The sequence below is a fragment of the Argiope bruennichi genome, chromosome 6 (assembly GCF_947563725.1).
Source record: "Argiope bruennichi chromosome 6, qqArgBrue1.1, whole genome shotgun sequence".
Taxonomy (NCBI): domain Eukaryota; kingdom Metazoa; phylum Arthropoda; class Arachnida; order Araneae; family Araneidae; genus Argiope; species Argiope bruennichi.
In genome coordinates this window covers 5,298,478-5,315,236 of record NC_079156.1, presented here as the reverse complement: position 1 = coordinate 5,315,236, position 16,759 = coordinate 5,298,478, and the positions used below count along the sequence as shown (strand labels likewise).

Genomic DNA, 16,759 nt, shown 5'->3' with positions numbered 1-16,759 from the left:
GGCTTCAGTGTAATACTTTTTAAAAATCATGAATGAATCTTTCCTTTTAATTTAGCCATTGCTACATTGTTATCAAAGCTCAAATTACAAATATTGAATTTTGAATATTTTTTAATTATTAATGAACTTTTGGATATCTAGGCTCTTATAATAGTGTGGATGTAAATCAAATCAGAAATATTTCTGCAAAAATTTAAATGCAACATTTTTTAAAAAATGGACTTAATTGTATTGCCCGTATAAACCAGAATAGCTAGCAATCATCAAGGCTCAGCCGGCAGAGCATCTCTTTTAAGATTGGTTGGTCCATGGTTCAAAACCCAGCCACTGTGTTTTATCCAAAGATTAAAATTCTTTTAGTTGAATTATCTATTGCTTATCTAAGATCTTGAAAGTTCTGGATCTTTCTTAAATATTCAAATTGTTCTTGAACATTCTATATGTGTATAAAAGCTAAGTTCCATCAGTGATGGCTAAGTTCTCAGTCTTGTGCTGTTGTGAGTTGCTTTGTTGTAATAAATATAATTATTTGTTTAAACTAATGGCATGGTTCTTTGCATCTTCATGATAATATGCATGTTTCATTTTGCTCTATGAATGTCATACATTTGAACATTATCTGATTTTTTCTAAAACATTCAGGGCTATAGTTATCTCTGATTTTAGCTGGCACTGAAAATTGTGTATGTAGTTTAAGGAAACAGTCTGATGAAGCATAATTGCCTTTCAAACTTATTGATTAGGATGAGTGCATGATTCTTAGCAAAGTACCTTTTTAAAGCTGTAACAATGTTTGATTTAAAAATGTTACAGAAAAATTTTGCCAGATTGATAGAAGATTCCCCAAGAGAAAATCTTGTATTAAATTTCATTTCCACGCTTTTAATTATTAGACCTGTAAATAAAATTAATTGAATGTATGCTATACTTATAATTCTGTACTTTATTTTTTTCATATATATCTGGTTAGATTAAATTTATACTTGATATAAATTTATATTTAAAATGTTTAAAAATATTGTATTCTTTTTTTTAAAGTATTTGAAATAATTTTGATCTGTTTGCCAGGTACCTGAACACTCAGATACTCTAGATGAAAAAGATGCAGAAATATTGAATTTGAGGAAAAAGCTAAGTTGCTTATTTTCTGCCTTCCAATTGCAGCATTGGAAACATAATCAGGAAAAATCAGAATTAAGACACAATATGAGTAAGCATTGACCAGCAATACTTTCAGTTTTGTTATGTAAACAAAGTGATTAGTTGCAAATTATTATTCAAGATCAGATATTCAGAAGAATTATTATTCATTCACACAGCCACAGTAAATTCTTTTGAAAATTAGAGTTTGAAAGGGAGTGTGGTTTAATTTTTAAGACTAAATAATTACTGCTAAAATATTGTTAAACTGACAAAAATCATGAATTTAATTTTCAAGAATATACTTCAGTAAGACTTAAAAAAAAAATAGACTATTAATGCATGTGCATTTTTACTGAATATTTTATATTGAAATATACTTGGTGATGTTTTCTGTTTTTTTTTTTATTATTATTATTATTATTTATTTAAATTAATGAATATATAAATATGCACAATATATTAGTTAAGGGGGATGCATGTGTGTTTGTCTGTCCATCCATAGCCACAAATCAGATTTTTTGTAATAAAATATTTAGAGCAGATTGCTTAAGATTTAATACCCAGTATTTGAATTACTTGCTTTCACTGTTTCTGAAAAAAATTAAGAATTTGAAATATCTCAAAGAAAATGAAATTACATGAAATGAATTTAAATGAAATGTGCATTTCAGTCATTATATTTAAATTACACTGTTAGCATTATAAATGTTCATGAAAATTTTCATAAAATCAAAATTGTTTCCCTTTCTTATATTGCTGTTGAAGTTATTGATATGCATTTTAAATCCAAGAAAAGTTTATAGAGTATTTTTTTAAAAACTATTCTTCATTTATTTTACTTTCCATCCAACAACAACAACAAAAAAAAAAAAACAGGTACTTTGTTCATTTTTTTATAATTTATATTTTACATAGAATCTTAATGCACATTTCTTAATTTTTTTTTTAATGCATAAAATCATTTTACATAGATTGAGATTGCAGAATTTCAATTTATCTGACATTTTTCAGAAACAGTTGCTGTGTTAGCTTAGTGTTCATAAAAAGTAACTAGTTATAATTCTAGAATATTTTAAAGTATTTTTATTTAATATGCTTCGTGATTTTAAAGATGGTACATTGCATTTTTATCCAATTCCTTTTGATGAAATTTTGCTGACTTCTATGTTCTCTGTGACATATTATTTTAGATTTTTGGAATCTAATTATTTCTTAAATTGAATAATTTAATTAAATCTTTATTTTAGTGCTAATTGATACTAATTTTGAGAAAAATTTAATTACAAGATTCCATAATATTTAGATTTATGAAATACAGTAAATTAAAATTTGTAAATTTTTTTTACTTTGGTAGCATAGTGAAATACCGGTTTAATAACTCTGACATATAAGGTTTTCCTGCTTATAAAATCATTCTTCATTAATCCCAAATAATTTCATATAACATTAAGAAGTCCCAAATTTATTGTCATCAATTTGAAATGTTTCCCAGTTTTTAGCATTTTTTCATCAGGAAGAATTCATTATATTTTTTCTCAAAATCCTTGTGATTTTTTATTGATATTTTTCAATTGTGATTTTTTAAAAAAAATCCTTCTTGCCAACAGGTGAACATTCTCAAGCCCTCTCATCTTATGTTTGTATTAAATTTGGGAAAACCATCCCTCCTCCACCACCTTGGTCATATGAATACAAAAGGCGGATTCTTAGAATCCCGGCTGATCCATGCTATTGTATTTCGTAGTGATTTTAAAAATTGAGTCTTTCAAGATTTTCATTAGCTTTGGCTGTTGAAATTGTGGTGTCTTAAGGAAAGAATTTTTTTTTATTTGAAAAAGCAAAGGTCATCAAAAAATTCTTAAGTATACAGTTACATTAAAGCTACTTTTACTAAATTAATTAAAATTTCATGTTCAACTCTGCAAGCAATTTTAAAGCAAGAGGATTTTTTAAAGCAAAATTTGGGGGAAATGTGGAAATATGCCCTCCCCCTCCACCCACCCCCTTAAAGAACTTTGAAATTGTTGTTTTTTTAGGAAGTAGGAAAATTTGTTTCAGCAAAATTTATACAGCAAACATTCCTATAAATGGCCTCTTTTTGAAAGAAAGGGCAATAAAAATTGTTTCTAAACTAAGAATTCAGTTAAACTGTATTGCTACGTCCCAATTTAGATAAGAATGATCTTCATTAGTTATTGGAGGTCCCCTCCCCACCTGAAGAAAAAAGCAAATAAGGCATTTTCAAGAATGAGAAGAGTTTTTTTTATATGGATATGTCTCCAACAAAACATTTTGGAGGACAAGAACAATTTTTGAAAACTACCTTCATGAATTGGACTGGCAATAGCACTCATAAAATTGTGATTCTTTTGTTTATTGATCAATATGCAGCACATATTGTGGATTTAAAGTTACAAAATATATGCTTTTAACTTTTTTCTGTCAACTGCACAAGCAAAATTTAACCTTGTGATTGGCAGATTATGCAATTGTTTAAAGTGCACTATTGGAAATAACATCTGAAAAATATTCTGGGGAAAATAAAAAAAAAAAACAATCAATAAATGTGCTAGAAGCTCTTCGCATGATTTCTTCACCATGGGAGAGAATTGGGAATAATTGTATCCCAAGTTCCTTTATAAAAGCTAGTTTTCCTTAATTCTAACAAATTTTTTTAAAATTCTAATGAAAAATAAGGGTTCTTTCCCATTTTAGTTGAATTTGAAGATTATATAGCTTGTGATATAAATGTTTTTATATCAGAGATTCTGATTCTAAATGATTTGATAGACGTTGCAATTAGTTTTCATTCATGGTTAGGGTTTAGTTTTTGTTCTACCCTGATTTATATTTTCCTGCATATAGCATTACTTCTTTTCAATATCTTAAATGACACTAAATAACGGTTTTATTGTAATACTACAATTCTTATTAATTATATTTAAAAAAATATTTTTAAAATCTGTTTATAATTAAATTTATTTAAAAAGTAAATATATATTGTATACATTTGTAGTTTTTAAAATTATGCGTTGATGATGTTTTTTCAAGACCTAAAATCTCTTATAGATCTCATTGTTATGGAAATGCGAGCTAGTCTAGAAGCTGATAAAAAGCAAGCACTGGAAACTTTAAGTCGTACATTTGAACGTGAAAAACAGTGTTGTATTGAAGAAACAAAAAAGAAACAATGGGTAATTGAAGTTCTCATTAAAATTAAATATTATGTAGAACAAAATTCAGAAAATTTTAAAATCTTATAACTCATGTTACTTCATAAATAAAATGTTTCTAATCAAAGAATTAAATTTTTTATATTTATATTTTTTTAATTATATTTTTAGTGTAAGTGAACCTTTCATATTAAAATAAAATGTCAATATTGTAATAAATATTGGATAATTACATATAAGAAATATTAAACTTTATTGCTAATGATTGATAGGCTAATTTTTTTAGTGTAAGCGATTTTAATATGTTGTGCTTTATCATCATTTATTTCAAGTGTATATCAGATCTAAATCGGAGTCATTTTCTATTATTTTTGTAATTTATAGCACTTTCTAAAAATTGTAAAGATTTTGGGTATAAAATAACATAAAAGAAATCTGGGGGCAGGAAGGATTCTATATAATTGAATAATAAAGATTGAAAGGAACAATATTTTAATTACTTTAAATCTGTTATTTAAAAATTGTTTTGCCAAAAATAATACGCCATAAATTATACAAGTACCATAATTATAGAGATTCTAATATAGAATATCTACTATTATGAAAAAGCCCAGATTGTTTTTTAGAGTTGTTGAATTTGTCTTTCAGTACATTTTGGCCATTCATTTCGTAAGTTATCTAGTGCTCATTTTTTTTTTAAAGACAGTTAAAGTTCATCAGAATTTTGCATGTAACTTCATCTGAGCTATAATTAATAAGTACTTACACAGCACTTGAGATTACATGCATTTAATTATTAATGTTTGCTGAGACATTTTTGTATTATGTATGTGAATAGATAGTAATTGTGTATCTCAGATATGGAGCTATGAATGAGAGATTGAGCAGTCAAATGCATTTCAGACTGGAAGTGTTCTTAAAACCTACTGAAGTTTTCACGTTGGTTTTATTTAAACTTTCTGGCTGGTAATTCTATTTATTCACTGTCTTCAATGAAGCTTCTTGTATTATAAGTTAGGATAAGAATTATTTCAACATACAGCCACTGAACTCTCCATTATCAACATATTTGATCTTTACAATAGTATATGTCCCAGTAGTTCCCAAACTTCATCTATTCTCAGCATCCTGTTTAAAATTCTATGCATAGAATTGTAGTCAGTAGATTTTGTAAAGATTAGCTAATAAATAAATAAAGTTTATTTCAGATAACATAGGAATTGAACACATTTTTATTTGTGTAATAATCAGCTTGATAGTTGAGTGTTGATCTCTACAGAAATTATAGAATTGGATACAACTATTCTAGTTTCCTTTTCAATGTTGATTTTTACATGACACTTTATGACAACAGTTATCAAAAATTAAACTTTCTGCAAATTAGAAATAGAAATGGAATAAAAATTCTCTGAGCTTTAGTTTCATTTAAAATATTTCTCTCCTATGAAGAATTCTAGATCCTGGATATACACTTTAGTTAAGATCCCAAGATACACTAATATATTCTGTTGTACATGAATTAATATTCAGTTATTTTAGGCTATTATAGCTGAATCTTGAATTGTTCGATTTGAAATTATGCTCTGGACTTACAAGAAACACAGAATGCTGCAAAAAGTTATGTAGTTATCATTGTATAAAATTTGACTGCACTCTGATAAGTAATTTAAAACATTTTGCTTATTTTAAAAACAGGAAGCTATAACGATTATAAAATGTTCCATTTTTAATGCATAAAATATCAGTTTTGATAATCCTTATACATTGAAAAAGTTCATGAGGTAAGCTTTCAGACTTAAGTATGCATAAGTGTAGCTAAGTTAAATTAAATATATCATTCCATTGTGCTTTTTTTTTATTTATATATTTTTTTAAAAAAATGCAGAAAAAGAAATATTTACCATTCTCTATAATACTTGCTTTTCATGAAATAAAAAAAAGGAAGAAAAATCTGAATTATTTTGGAAATTATAAAAATAGACTACTTGAATTACTCAGACTACTTAAATTTTTATGCATTTCCAGTAATATGTAGTAAAGATTTGTTTTTAATTTTGCCTTGCTTTTCATTTTTTTTTTTTTTTCCAGTGTGCACATTGTTTTCAGGAATCACGCTATGCTTGTTGTTGGAATACTAGTTATTGTTCTGTTGCATGCCAGAAACGCCATTTTAATGAACATAAATCTTTTTGCACTCAATTAAAAAGGGTAAACCCTGTTGAAGTATCTGAGTGCAAAAATAAATCGCCTTCTCCAAATGATGTAAGTTTTTTAATTGTTGATTTTTTAACTTTATATTCTTATTCTAATTTTTCTGCTCAGGATTGTGTCAATGAGGAATTTAAAACTGTGAAATTTTAATACTAATAAATTATACAAGTTAAAATATATTCCTTTTTTGCAATGTAAAAGTTTCCCTCTTTTGTTATAAATTCAGTTATTTAATGCTTATTTCAAACTCTCACTCATAAAGTTTGAATATATAATTTTAATTTAATTAGATACATTTTCTTATTATCTTATACTTAATAATTTTTAACTTACGTAATAGTTCAGAAAAAATCCTTTATTAATGCTAAAAAAAATTAGTAATTACATATGCCACCCTATTGATCTTCAGATATTTCATATAATTGACAAAAATTGTCAGAACAATTTTTAAAGAGAATTAAAATGCATAAAAAGTGTACAAATAAGCATTGAAAATGAAAATACTCTGAAAGCACATAATAAAATAATTGGAACTCTTATTAAAACATAAATAGTTAAATCAAAGAATAATATTATTACCTTTTATCAAAGAAAGTAGTATTGGAATTTCTTTAAGAAACAAATTTTACATGTTATTTCTTATGAGAAAAATGCATTTCATCTTTGATAATTTGATGCCTTATATAAATGTTGTGTGTGTAACAATACTTCCTGAATTTAACATGACTTAATGGTATGTTTTGTTTGAAGCAAATTTATGTCAACATTATCATATTTATTATGAAATTTTTTCAATATTCGTTAATTTTTAAAAAAAAATTTTTTATGTTTAACATATAATAATTCATAGTAGTGCAATAATTAATAAGTGTATATACTATTTATTCTTGTGCTCAGGTTTATAAAATTTGAATAGAATTTTACTGTTCCATTATTTTTTAACCTCAAGAATTTTCCCTAAATTAAGGATAGGATAAAATGAGTACTGATTCTCTAGCAGAAATAATCTATTTTTAAAAAATGCTAAGTAGAAGAGAAAATTATATTCTTGTGTAGTTTGTAAATTTCCCTCTTATATGAAACTTTATTTTCAAATTTATAGGCATATATTTAAATTTCTTCATGCTTCTTTATCGGGGGCAATAAATTATGAGCATGATCAATTTTGAAATACATTAGTTTTAAAACCGAAAATTATTATGAAAGAAAGATCACAAAAACTTTTAGAATGGAATTTTGTAATTGATATTCATTTTATTTCCTGATCCACTAGAATTCTGAAATATTGTAATCTTATATGGTCGCATTAATAATACAATCTTTTAATATTTTGTTATTTATTAGGAGTTTGATTAATTTGATAAAATTTTGATTTTTTTAAAAAATTAGAAAATTTTGATTTTTAAATTTTTTGTTTTGCTGAAAAAAAATTGATTCTAGATTTCATAATGTTTATAATAAATCAGAAACAATAAGTCAGAAAATATCTTTTCTTATATTAAAAAGAAAAGATATTTGTGTAAGTTTGTGTGCGCACAATAACCCACACAACTCTAATTGCACTTATGAATATGGAATTAGGTTTACAATTTGTTATACCACACAATTTTTTGCAGATATATGCATATTTTATTTTCTAATGATTGTGGCAAAAAAAACTATGCATCTTCAAAGAAAACAAGCAATTTTCATTTTATAGAAGTTTGTTTTGCAAACCTAATATTATTTACTGAATTTGTAAGATTTTTAAAAATTACTCATCTTTTCCAAAACATCTTATGAATTTGAATTAAAAGCCAGCTTTCTGGTCCCATTATCATTCAGATTTTTTTCTCTAATTTGAAACAGGAATCATCAAAATATATTTTATCTTTACTTTTAAGTAATTGCTTACTTGATAAGTCCAAAAAATTTTCTTTGTTAATCCACAGCATAAATTTGGAACTGTAGGAGAAATTTTACATTTTTATTGATTTAGTGAAGAATCAGACTGTGAAATCAAAAAATTTGAAAACTTTTATTAGCAATTAAAATTTTAATAGTGTCATTTGCTATTTTTTATTTTGTTGTTTGTCTTTTTAAAAAAATTGTCTTCAATTTTAATTATTTCACTTTTTGCTGCTTGTGCTTTATTCAAGGATGTCATTATCACATCAAAAAATAAATTTATAAAAGCATTGTTATTATTATTACTTTTTTCATAGATTTATTTTAGATTATTTAGTTTTGATTTTGCTAATATTCCTGATGTCTTTGGTAATGCTGTGCGAGTTCTATCAATTTAATATAATTTTTAAAAACATTTTTTGGTACATAAAGAAGAGCTTTTATTTTAAACAAATGCCTTTATTTTTCTCTTTATTAGTAAATTGTTTAAAAAGTTCTTTCTTATTTCATTTTATGAAAAATTAAAGTTGCTTTTTATTTATCATCCTTTCAAAAAAAATTTGCTATTATAGGGTAAAGAAAACAAGAAAGTGTTTCTCTTAAATGTAGTATCTCAAACTGATGCATTAAAGTCTGCTGTCAATCAAAAGGAAACAGTAGTCCAACAAAACTCATTGCCAAAAATAATTGCCTCCAAAGCTCCAGTGCAGTTAGTGCCATCCAGTTCTTCCTCTACAACACCTACTGTTCAGGTGTGTTTTTATTATATAGTATTTTACAGCATATCCTTAGTTTTGAGTGATTGATAATTTATGTGTGTGTGTTGTTGGAAATCTTCATCGAGGCATGTAAAATTCTTGATTAGCATATACATTTATTTGTTTTATGCATATATATGCATTTATTTGTTGCCAATAACTAAAACTAAACTAAGCGATTTTGTAATGATAAACTGAAGGGGATAAAAGTTATTGATTTAAAGGAAAGGGGCTAAATTTGAAATAATATTTAAAGAATTCACATTAAATATAGCTTCAATATTTTAACACATACTAATGAAAGTACTTAAAATACATGGAATTACAATTTGCCTTATAGTTTACAAGTGATTTTCATCCATGATTATATATAAATAATAACACAAAATAATTTGCGTTTGGATGTATTTATAAATGTGAGTGGTTGTTCATAGTTAAGAAAGGAAATAAAATCCCTGCCAGATCCAGAATTATAGGCATTCATTTTTAATCAGTTATAAACTTATTTTGAAACTTAGTTTTATTATGTGAAATGTCATAATTTACATGAATTGTGTTAAATAAATAAATGCATGATATCAATGTTCCAGGGTTGCCACACCATTGAGAGAACTGGGAAAATACAGGGAATTTCAAAATCAACTAAAAAAACAGGGAAAATGCAGGGAATTTCAAAATAACAGGAAAAATACAAGGAGATTTGAAAATATTCATAAAAACTGGGAAAACATAAGGAATTTTAAATTTCTTAGGCTTTTTTTTTTTTCCCCTACCTAAAAAAATGCTGATCTTTAAAGATTGTAGTCATAACTTCCAAAAACAAATGTCATAGCAATTTTGCAACTAATGAACATGCATAAATGCATGAAAGAATTGAATGCTAATGGGAATAGCAACATTCAATTTGTAAAAGCAACGCAGTGTTGTTATACCTCTCATACTTGAATGTATTAAATGATTTACTATTTGTCAAACTGTGAGCTTATTCGAAGTAGATTAGACAATATTTTTAAAAACAATGAGTTATTCAAAATCTATATTTAATACAAATTAGATGGATAAAAAATAAATAAATCCTGATTTTGCTGAAAGGGTTCAAGAATTTCAGCAAAATCCATTTGTTGCATACTATTTGCTTTGTAAGAAGATAATAATCTTAAGTAAGATGAGAAACCAGGCACTTACATGTCATGTCAAAAAAGGAAAATATTTCAAACTACGTCTCAGTCCAAAAAAGTCGTAATACTTCTTGGAGATGTATCTGAAATGAATAAATGGAAACGTGACACATCAAGTTCAAAAACGACAAATCTGATTCCAAAAATAAGACGATTTAATACCTTTTAGTTCTAAAACAATAATTTAAAACTGAGCTTTTATGGCATTGTGTCACATTCATCCTGTACTGCATTCAATGATACATCAGAAATATTTTCACATATATTCACTGAAAATGTAATAGCTAAAAAATATGTGTTGGGCTGTACAAAAATGTTGTATCTTATTTGTTATGGATTAGCTCCATAAAACTGATGGCTGAAAAATCTGCAGAAATTGAGCTGATATACATAAACTGTCAAAAATGGATAAATAAAAAAAGTAATCTTGCTTTGTAATGTTTTTTGTTTTGTAATCATTAAATAATTTTTCATGATAACAAAAATTATTTGTTTTATTTTACCCAAGGTAATATATCACCCTTTAATATATAAATTTTTGTTGTGCTAAATTCTTGATAATAAATAAAGAGAATTTTTTTTTTTCTTTATGTGAAATATTTACTTTTTTTTAATAATGTTGCTTCTTTTCCTTTTTTTTTCCATTCCTTAAAATCATATTGCATTATAACTAGCACATAAGTGCTATTTGTGCATTTCTTTATATCTTGGATATATATCAGGGAAAACACAGAGATTTTTTCCCCCCCCAGATTTGAGTGACAACTCTGTGTTTCCACATTTGCATTTTTATCTATTTTCTAAATTAGATTTTTAAAAAATCTAAATGAGGGAAATTTTTTTAAATATATTGTATAACTGAATTTTAATGGCTTCTTCAGTAAAATGTTCTTTAAATTTTGATTGATGCAATATTTTAGAAGTCTTATACCTTTCTGTTCATTGTTCCATGTATTATCCTAATAATGTGAGTATATTTATATACATGCAGTTACATCATAGGAAAGAGCAGCAACATTTAAAAATGGACTAATTTGAAAAATTTTGTCATTCTTAATTCTGAAATTAAAGCTTAATTTTTTTTAAAAAAATTATTAAAACAGGTCCTGATAGCCTACTTACATATGAAAAACCTATGCAACATGAATGAATAAGACCAGACTTGATATCTTGAAAGTTTCATATTCAACTTCGTCAACCTTGGGGGAGGGGAGAAAAAAAAACATACAGAATGATATATTAGTAGTAACAATCAAAACAAACTCTTGTGAGAAAAGTGAAAGTCTATTTTGCTGTTGATAAATTCGTTATACTTTCATGTTTATTAAAGATATTAAAAAATTCCATATTTAAAGAGATAAAGAATGTTCAAAATCCTAATTGTAAAAGTATTCAACTATAATAGGGGAATCATAATTTTCTTTTTTCTCCATTTATTGATTTATTCTTTTTCTGTCATTGTCATGTAAGCAAGCCTTTTAAAGAGAACTCAACTACTCTTTCACATTTTGACTGGGCTTGACCACACAGCTCATCAGCTTACTCAAAACAGATGTTGCATCTCTGTCATCTGGCATTTTATAGTTTCCAAAGCAGGGCATAGAAATTTCTAGAAGCACCAGAATTTGCATCATAATGGAATTATCAGCAAAATTCCTGTTTTTTCTAGTATCTTAGAATTTGTCACCAAAGACTCCAAATTCGTCATCATTGTCAAGGATCACGGATCTAGTATTCATTCAGCATTCATCAGAGCTATTTGTAAAACTGTCTTCTTTACCAGGAGACCTATTACCTGGAAATCAACTTGTGAGAAATGTGAACCTTGAGAATGTGAAATCAACTTGTAGAAAATGTGACCTTGAACCGCCTGCAGAAAATACACAGACTAACAAAAACATCATGTTTTTTATACATAGAAAGAATAGATAATTTTAATTGGATTTATGTTACTGTTTTTGTATTATATACTTTTTGCTAATTTTTATTCTTGCTAATAATTCTTCTTCATTTCTTGCCAAAGAAATGGATTTCAATGAAGTTGAATATGCAACCAAACTTGGCTGCTCTAAGGAGTGTGAGTAGCAATTGCTAGATTATGTTAACACTATATTAACCACCTCCAATGGCCAGCTGATTGTCCACCATTTATATATTTAAAATAATTGGCAGAACTTCCTAATCAGATTACCAGCCACTGTGATAATTTCACCAATTTTTTATTTCATATGAAATTTAATGGCACTTACCTAAATGCATTATTAATTGCCATTTCCTCTCTACCAGCATCCATTATCTTAAATCTCTAAAACATTATTTCATTGTTCTTTCTTTCTTCGGGAAAAGCTTTTTCAGAAATCCCTAGTCACAAATACGAAATAACATATTTAGTATACCAATTTTACCAGTTTTTATTTCATGTAAAATATAATCCTAGATATTTATCGAGGATTATTTTAACCTTTATCTCCATTTTTGAAAGATATTGTGATATAAAATTTAGATAATACCTCAACTTCTATAACTATACAGATGTCATCAATTTTTGTGGCAATTATTTGCAAGCCGAGCCTAACCAATCAAAGTGCTCTATTGTTATTGTATGCAATAATTTAAAGTTCTTTTGTTTTGATAAGATGTATTTTACTGAAATATGTTGATAGTATTATATTAATTTCATTAATATGATTGCTGAAAGCATCTGGTTGTTAACAAAGTTAATTTAGTTATGTCAATTATAACACAAAAGAATAATAAAAATATAATTATAATAAAATAAGTAAAAGTGTTGTATTTAGAATTTCAGTATCAAAATTAATTTGCAAAATTGATCCAGTTATTTAGATTTAGGGCTTTATGAAGGTCTTAATTTGTACCATCTTTCAAAATAGAGAGGAAGTAAGTTGACAATAAATGATTATGTATCTGGGGTTTGTTAGCTTTCTTATGAAATAAAAGTTTTATAAATTACTCCCGTAGTTATGGCCGAGTATATTCTTTTGCAAGTTTTTGCCATAGACATTTTGCAGTGAAATATTTTTTTTTTTTTTTTTTTTTTTAATTTCTCTTGGAAATGGATATTGGAGAAGAGCAGGCAATTATTAATCTGAAAATCATAAACTTTCGTATGAAGCAAAAATTGGCCAAAATCAGATCAGTGTTTGGCACTAGTTGATTAATTTTACTTACTAGTTTAGATATATAAATGGCTATGGTCCAAAAATTTCATACTAAACGAAAGTAGCTCTTAACAAGATAACCTCGTGGAATGATCTTTTGAAGAAAATTTTGTTATGTGAAATATATGTTTGAAAGATATTAGATAAGAGGGAAATTACAGTGAGTTGAAATGCGTCTTTATTGGAAATTAAATTTCAAGTGCTAAAAGATTTTTAGTTTTTGTAAATCAAACATTGTTATAATTTTATATCTTTTTTTTTTTTTTTTTTTCCCCTCATAGCTTGTCCTAGCACCAGCTAATTCAGACAATTCTCCTGGACCCTTACAACCCAAATTGGTGCCAACAAAATTGGATAATTCAGGTAATTCCGAAATTCATATACATACTTAATATAATTAATTTTACTAATCTTTATTATAATATATATTATCTATAATAAATAAGAATACACTTACTCACATTTACACAGTGATTTTAAGCATTTATATGTAATCTTTCTAAGCATTAAAAAATTACTTTTTTTGTTAAACCTTTCAAACTATATTTTTCACCAATTGTAGGTGTTAATGCAAGTCTGCTGCAACAACTAAGGCCAAGAATCCTATGATATTGATGATTGGCGGTTCTTATATTTATACGAATTTTATGAATATTATACCAGTTAATATTTTCAATTCTTATAAAAAAAATATTGTGTGCAAAATTAAAAAGATATCTAATCCAAATATGTGATATAATAAATTATTTCTTGTAAAATAACGATTTGTGTTTTTTTCCTCCATGCAGTATTGTTTATATCCACTACATAATTTTTTTAAAATAACATTGTATTCATTGGGATATTTTTTATTTTTACATTAAAATAATCCTGCTCATTTTAAAAATGTGTATTTTGTGATTCAGTATTTAAATTTTTTCCTGTATTTTTTAAAAATTCTCTTTATTCAAGATAATGAATTTCCTGAAGCAAAATTTCATGTTGGTTTAATATTCATATCCCATATTACCCTTATATTATAATTCATTCTGTGGGATTCAGTATCTATTTTATAGTACATAATTTTTCAATTTTTAAAAAAAAATTTTGTTATTATTATGCAAGAATATAATTTATATCAGATTAAATGTACAACGAATTTACTTTTTAACATATTAAATATTTTATCATCTGAAACACTGAACTGCTAATGATAGCATCATTTCAAGATCATTCTGTTATAGTTAAATGGAGTAAAATTTTAATGTTCTACATTTGTATAAATTTGTATTATTTCTTTATTTAGCTTTTTGTAAGGAAGTGAAACCTTCATGAAACTTTTTAACCATTTGTAACTGGTTATTTTTATCACAGATTATTCTTTTCTCTCTCTCTCTCTTCTTTTTGTATTGAGATGAATTAACATTCATGTGTGATATATCTACACTTTAGGCATTTCCATTTGCTTACTTTTCATTAATAATAAATCGATTCAAATAAAAATAGAAGTTAAATATTATCTTTTTTTCTGTAAAACATGGTAATTTCAACAGTTTTTTTTTTTTTTAATAATAATGTAGACTGTAAATAATGGAAGCAACTGGAATATATATTTTGACATTTTTTATATTTTCTTTCTTTTGAAGTGAAATCATATTAGATATTTTGAGTATATAAGGTATTAGTTTTCTGCTTTTTTTTTTATTAATTTGGATTGGAAACATATTTTATATACTGAGTATATGCGAAATTAGTTTTCTGCATAGCATGCATTATCAGATGTTATTGTTAATATCATTAACAATAGTCCATAAATAATATCATTATGTAATTGAATGCATTTCTGATATTAATGTTAATATTAAATAGTAACATTGCATGTTTGTAAACTTATTTAAAAAAAACTGTGTAAAAAATAAATTATTTTGTTGAATTTTGTATTTTATTTTTACTGCATTATTATTTCATTAAAAACATTTATAGCTTTCAAAGCTTAATTTGTCTGTCTTTGCATTTTTCTATGGTGCATATGGTCTGTCTTTGCAATTTTTTTTTATTTTTTTTTACTATGGTGCTATTTTTTTTTTTAATGTGAGGAAAACAGTACATATATTATATATTCAGAAAAAGACTTAACAAAAATTGTGCATAAAAATATGATTTTAAGTTCTCAAAATAATTCAGGAATTATGTTGTTCATATAAAACTCTTCACTCCACCCACCCCAACTATGCGTAATTTCCATAAAGGTACTTTTAGTGTAGGAAATGTTAAAATGGGCATGTGGGGGTGGGAGGGAAGACTAAAGATTTCCTCCATAATTTATGGATAGAGAAAACTAGCATCTTTTTCTTTATAAGTGTTTCAACATTCTTAATTTGAACTTCTGGCTTGTAAATAAAAATTTGATTTAAATTTCCCACCTTAAAATTATCAAAAGTACAATAAGTAAATAACAATGGTAAACATTCATTACTGTCAATAATAATTTATTCTCAATCTGCGCTTAACATCTTCTTGTTTGTAAATTTGTCCAGAAAGTTTATTTTATTCAACCAAATATTGAAGAATTATGATTTATTAGTCTGTCTCTTGTATTCTACTTGAAATAAAATATTACTATAAATTTTGTGCATTTTTTATGTAGCTATTATGTTTGGAAATTTATGCTAAATATTATAATTTGTTTATTAGCATTATAGTTAATTTATTTAAAAATTTTCTGTTCTTTTTTTTTCCTACATGGCTTTTTCGGATATAAAATTTGATCTATAAAGTGGACCGATAGTTTTGTATGTATCTTGGGATTACTGTAAAGGAACTAAAAATATATTTGATTGGTTGTAAAATACTATTAATGTGACTCTTAATCATGTGGTCTATACCTCCATATACTGTAATTGTAATTAAAATAATTCACTGATTACTTTTTTTTTTTTTTTTTTTGCAAAAAATTTATTTGGAATTAGTTTCTTATAAAGTATTACACATAAATTTACATGAGAATTACAATATTTTTGGTATTCAACTTTTTTTTTGTGTGTGTGTGTGTGTTATTGAAAATTTCTTTAAATTTTTATTCAACATTTTTTAAAGAGGTGGAGAAGTTTGTCATATATTTTTTTTCACATTTTATGTATATACATATTTTTTTTCACTAAATTATGTAATCTTAAAAAAAAAGGTAAGTATTAGTTTCATGAAATAATGTTTGAAATACATTTTTCAAATAATAAGTTATGCATTTACAA

The 16,759-nt window shown here is 25.7% G+C and overlaps 1 protein-coding gene across 7 annotated transcripts in view; it reads left to right on the top strand.

Annotated features, from left to right (window-relative positions):
* The window catches only part of LOC129971269 (MYND-type zinc finger-containing chromatin reader ZMYND8-like), a 74,924-nt gene that overhangs the window by 44,497 nt on the left and 13,668 nt on the right, over positions 1-16,759 (top strand). For 6 of the 7 annotated variants that reach the window (XM_056084883.1, XM_056084882.1, XM_056084879.1 and 3 more), the window contains 5 exons: positions 1,069-1,210; positions 4,213-4,337; positions 6,405-6,578; positions 8,987-9,166; positions 13,811-13,892. In XM_056084883.1, the coding sequence (XP_055940858.1) occupies positions 1,069-1,210; positions 4,213-4,337; positions 6,405-6,578; positions 8,987-9,166; positions 13,811-13,892 (703 nt within the window). Of the gene's footprint in view, positions 1-1,068; positions 1,211-4,212; positions 4,338-6,404; positions 6,579-8,986; positions 9,167-13,810; positions 13,893-14,091; positions 14,374-16,759 lie in introns of those variants that run through there. The other variant, XM_056084884.1, reaches the window with a different exon arrangement.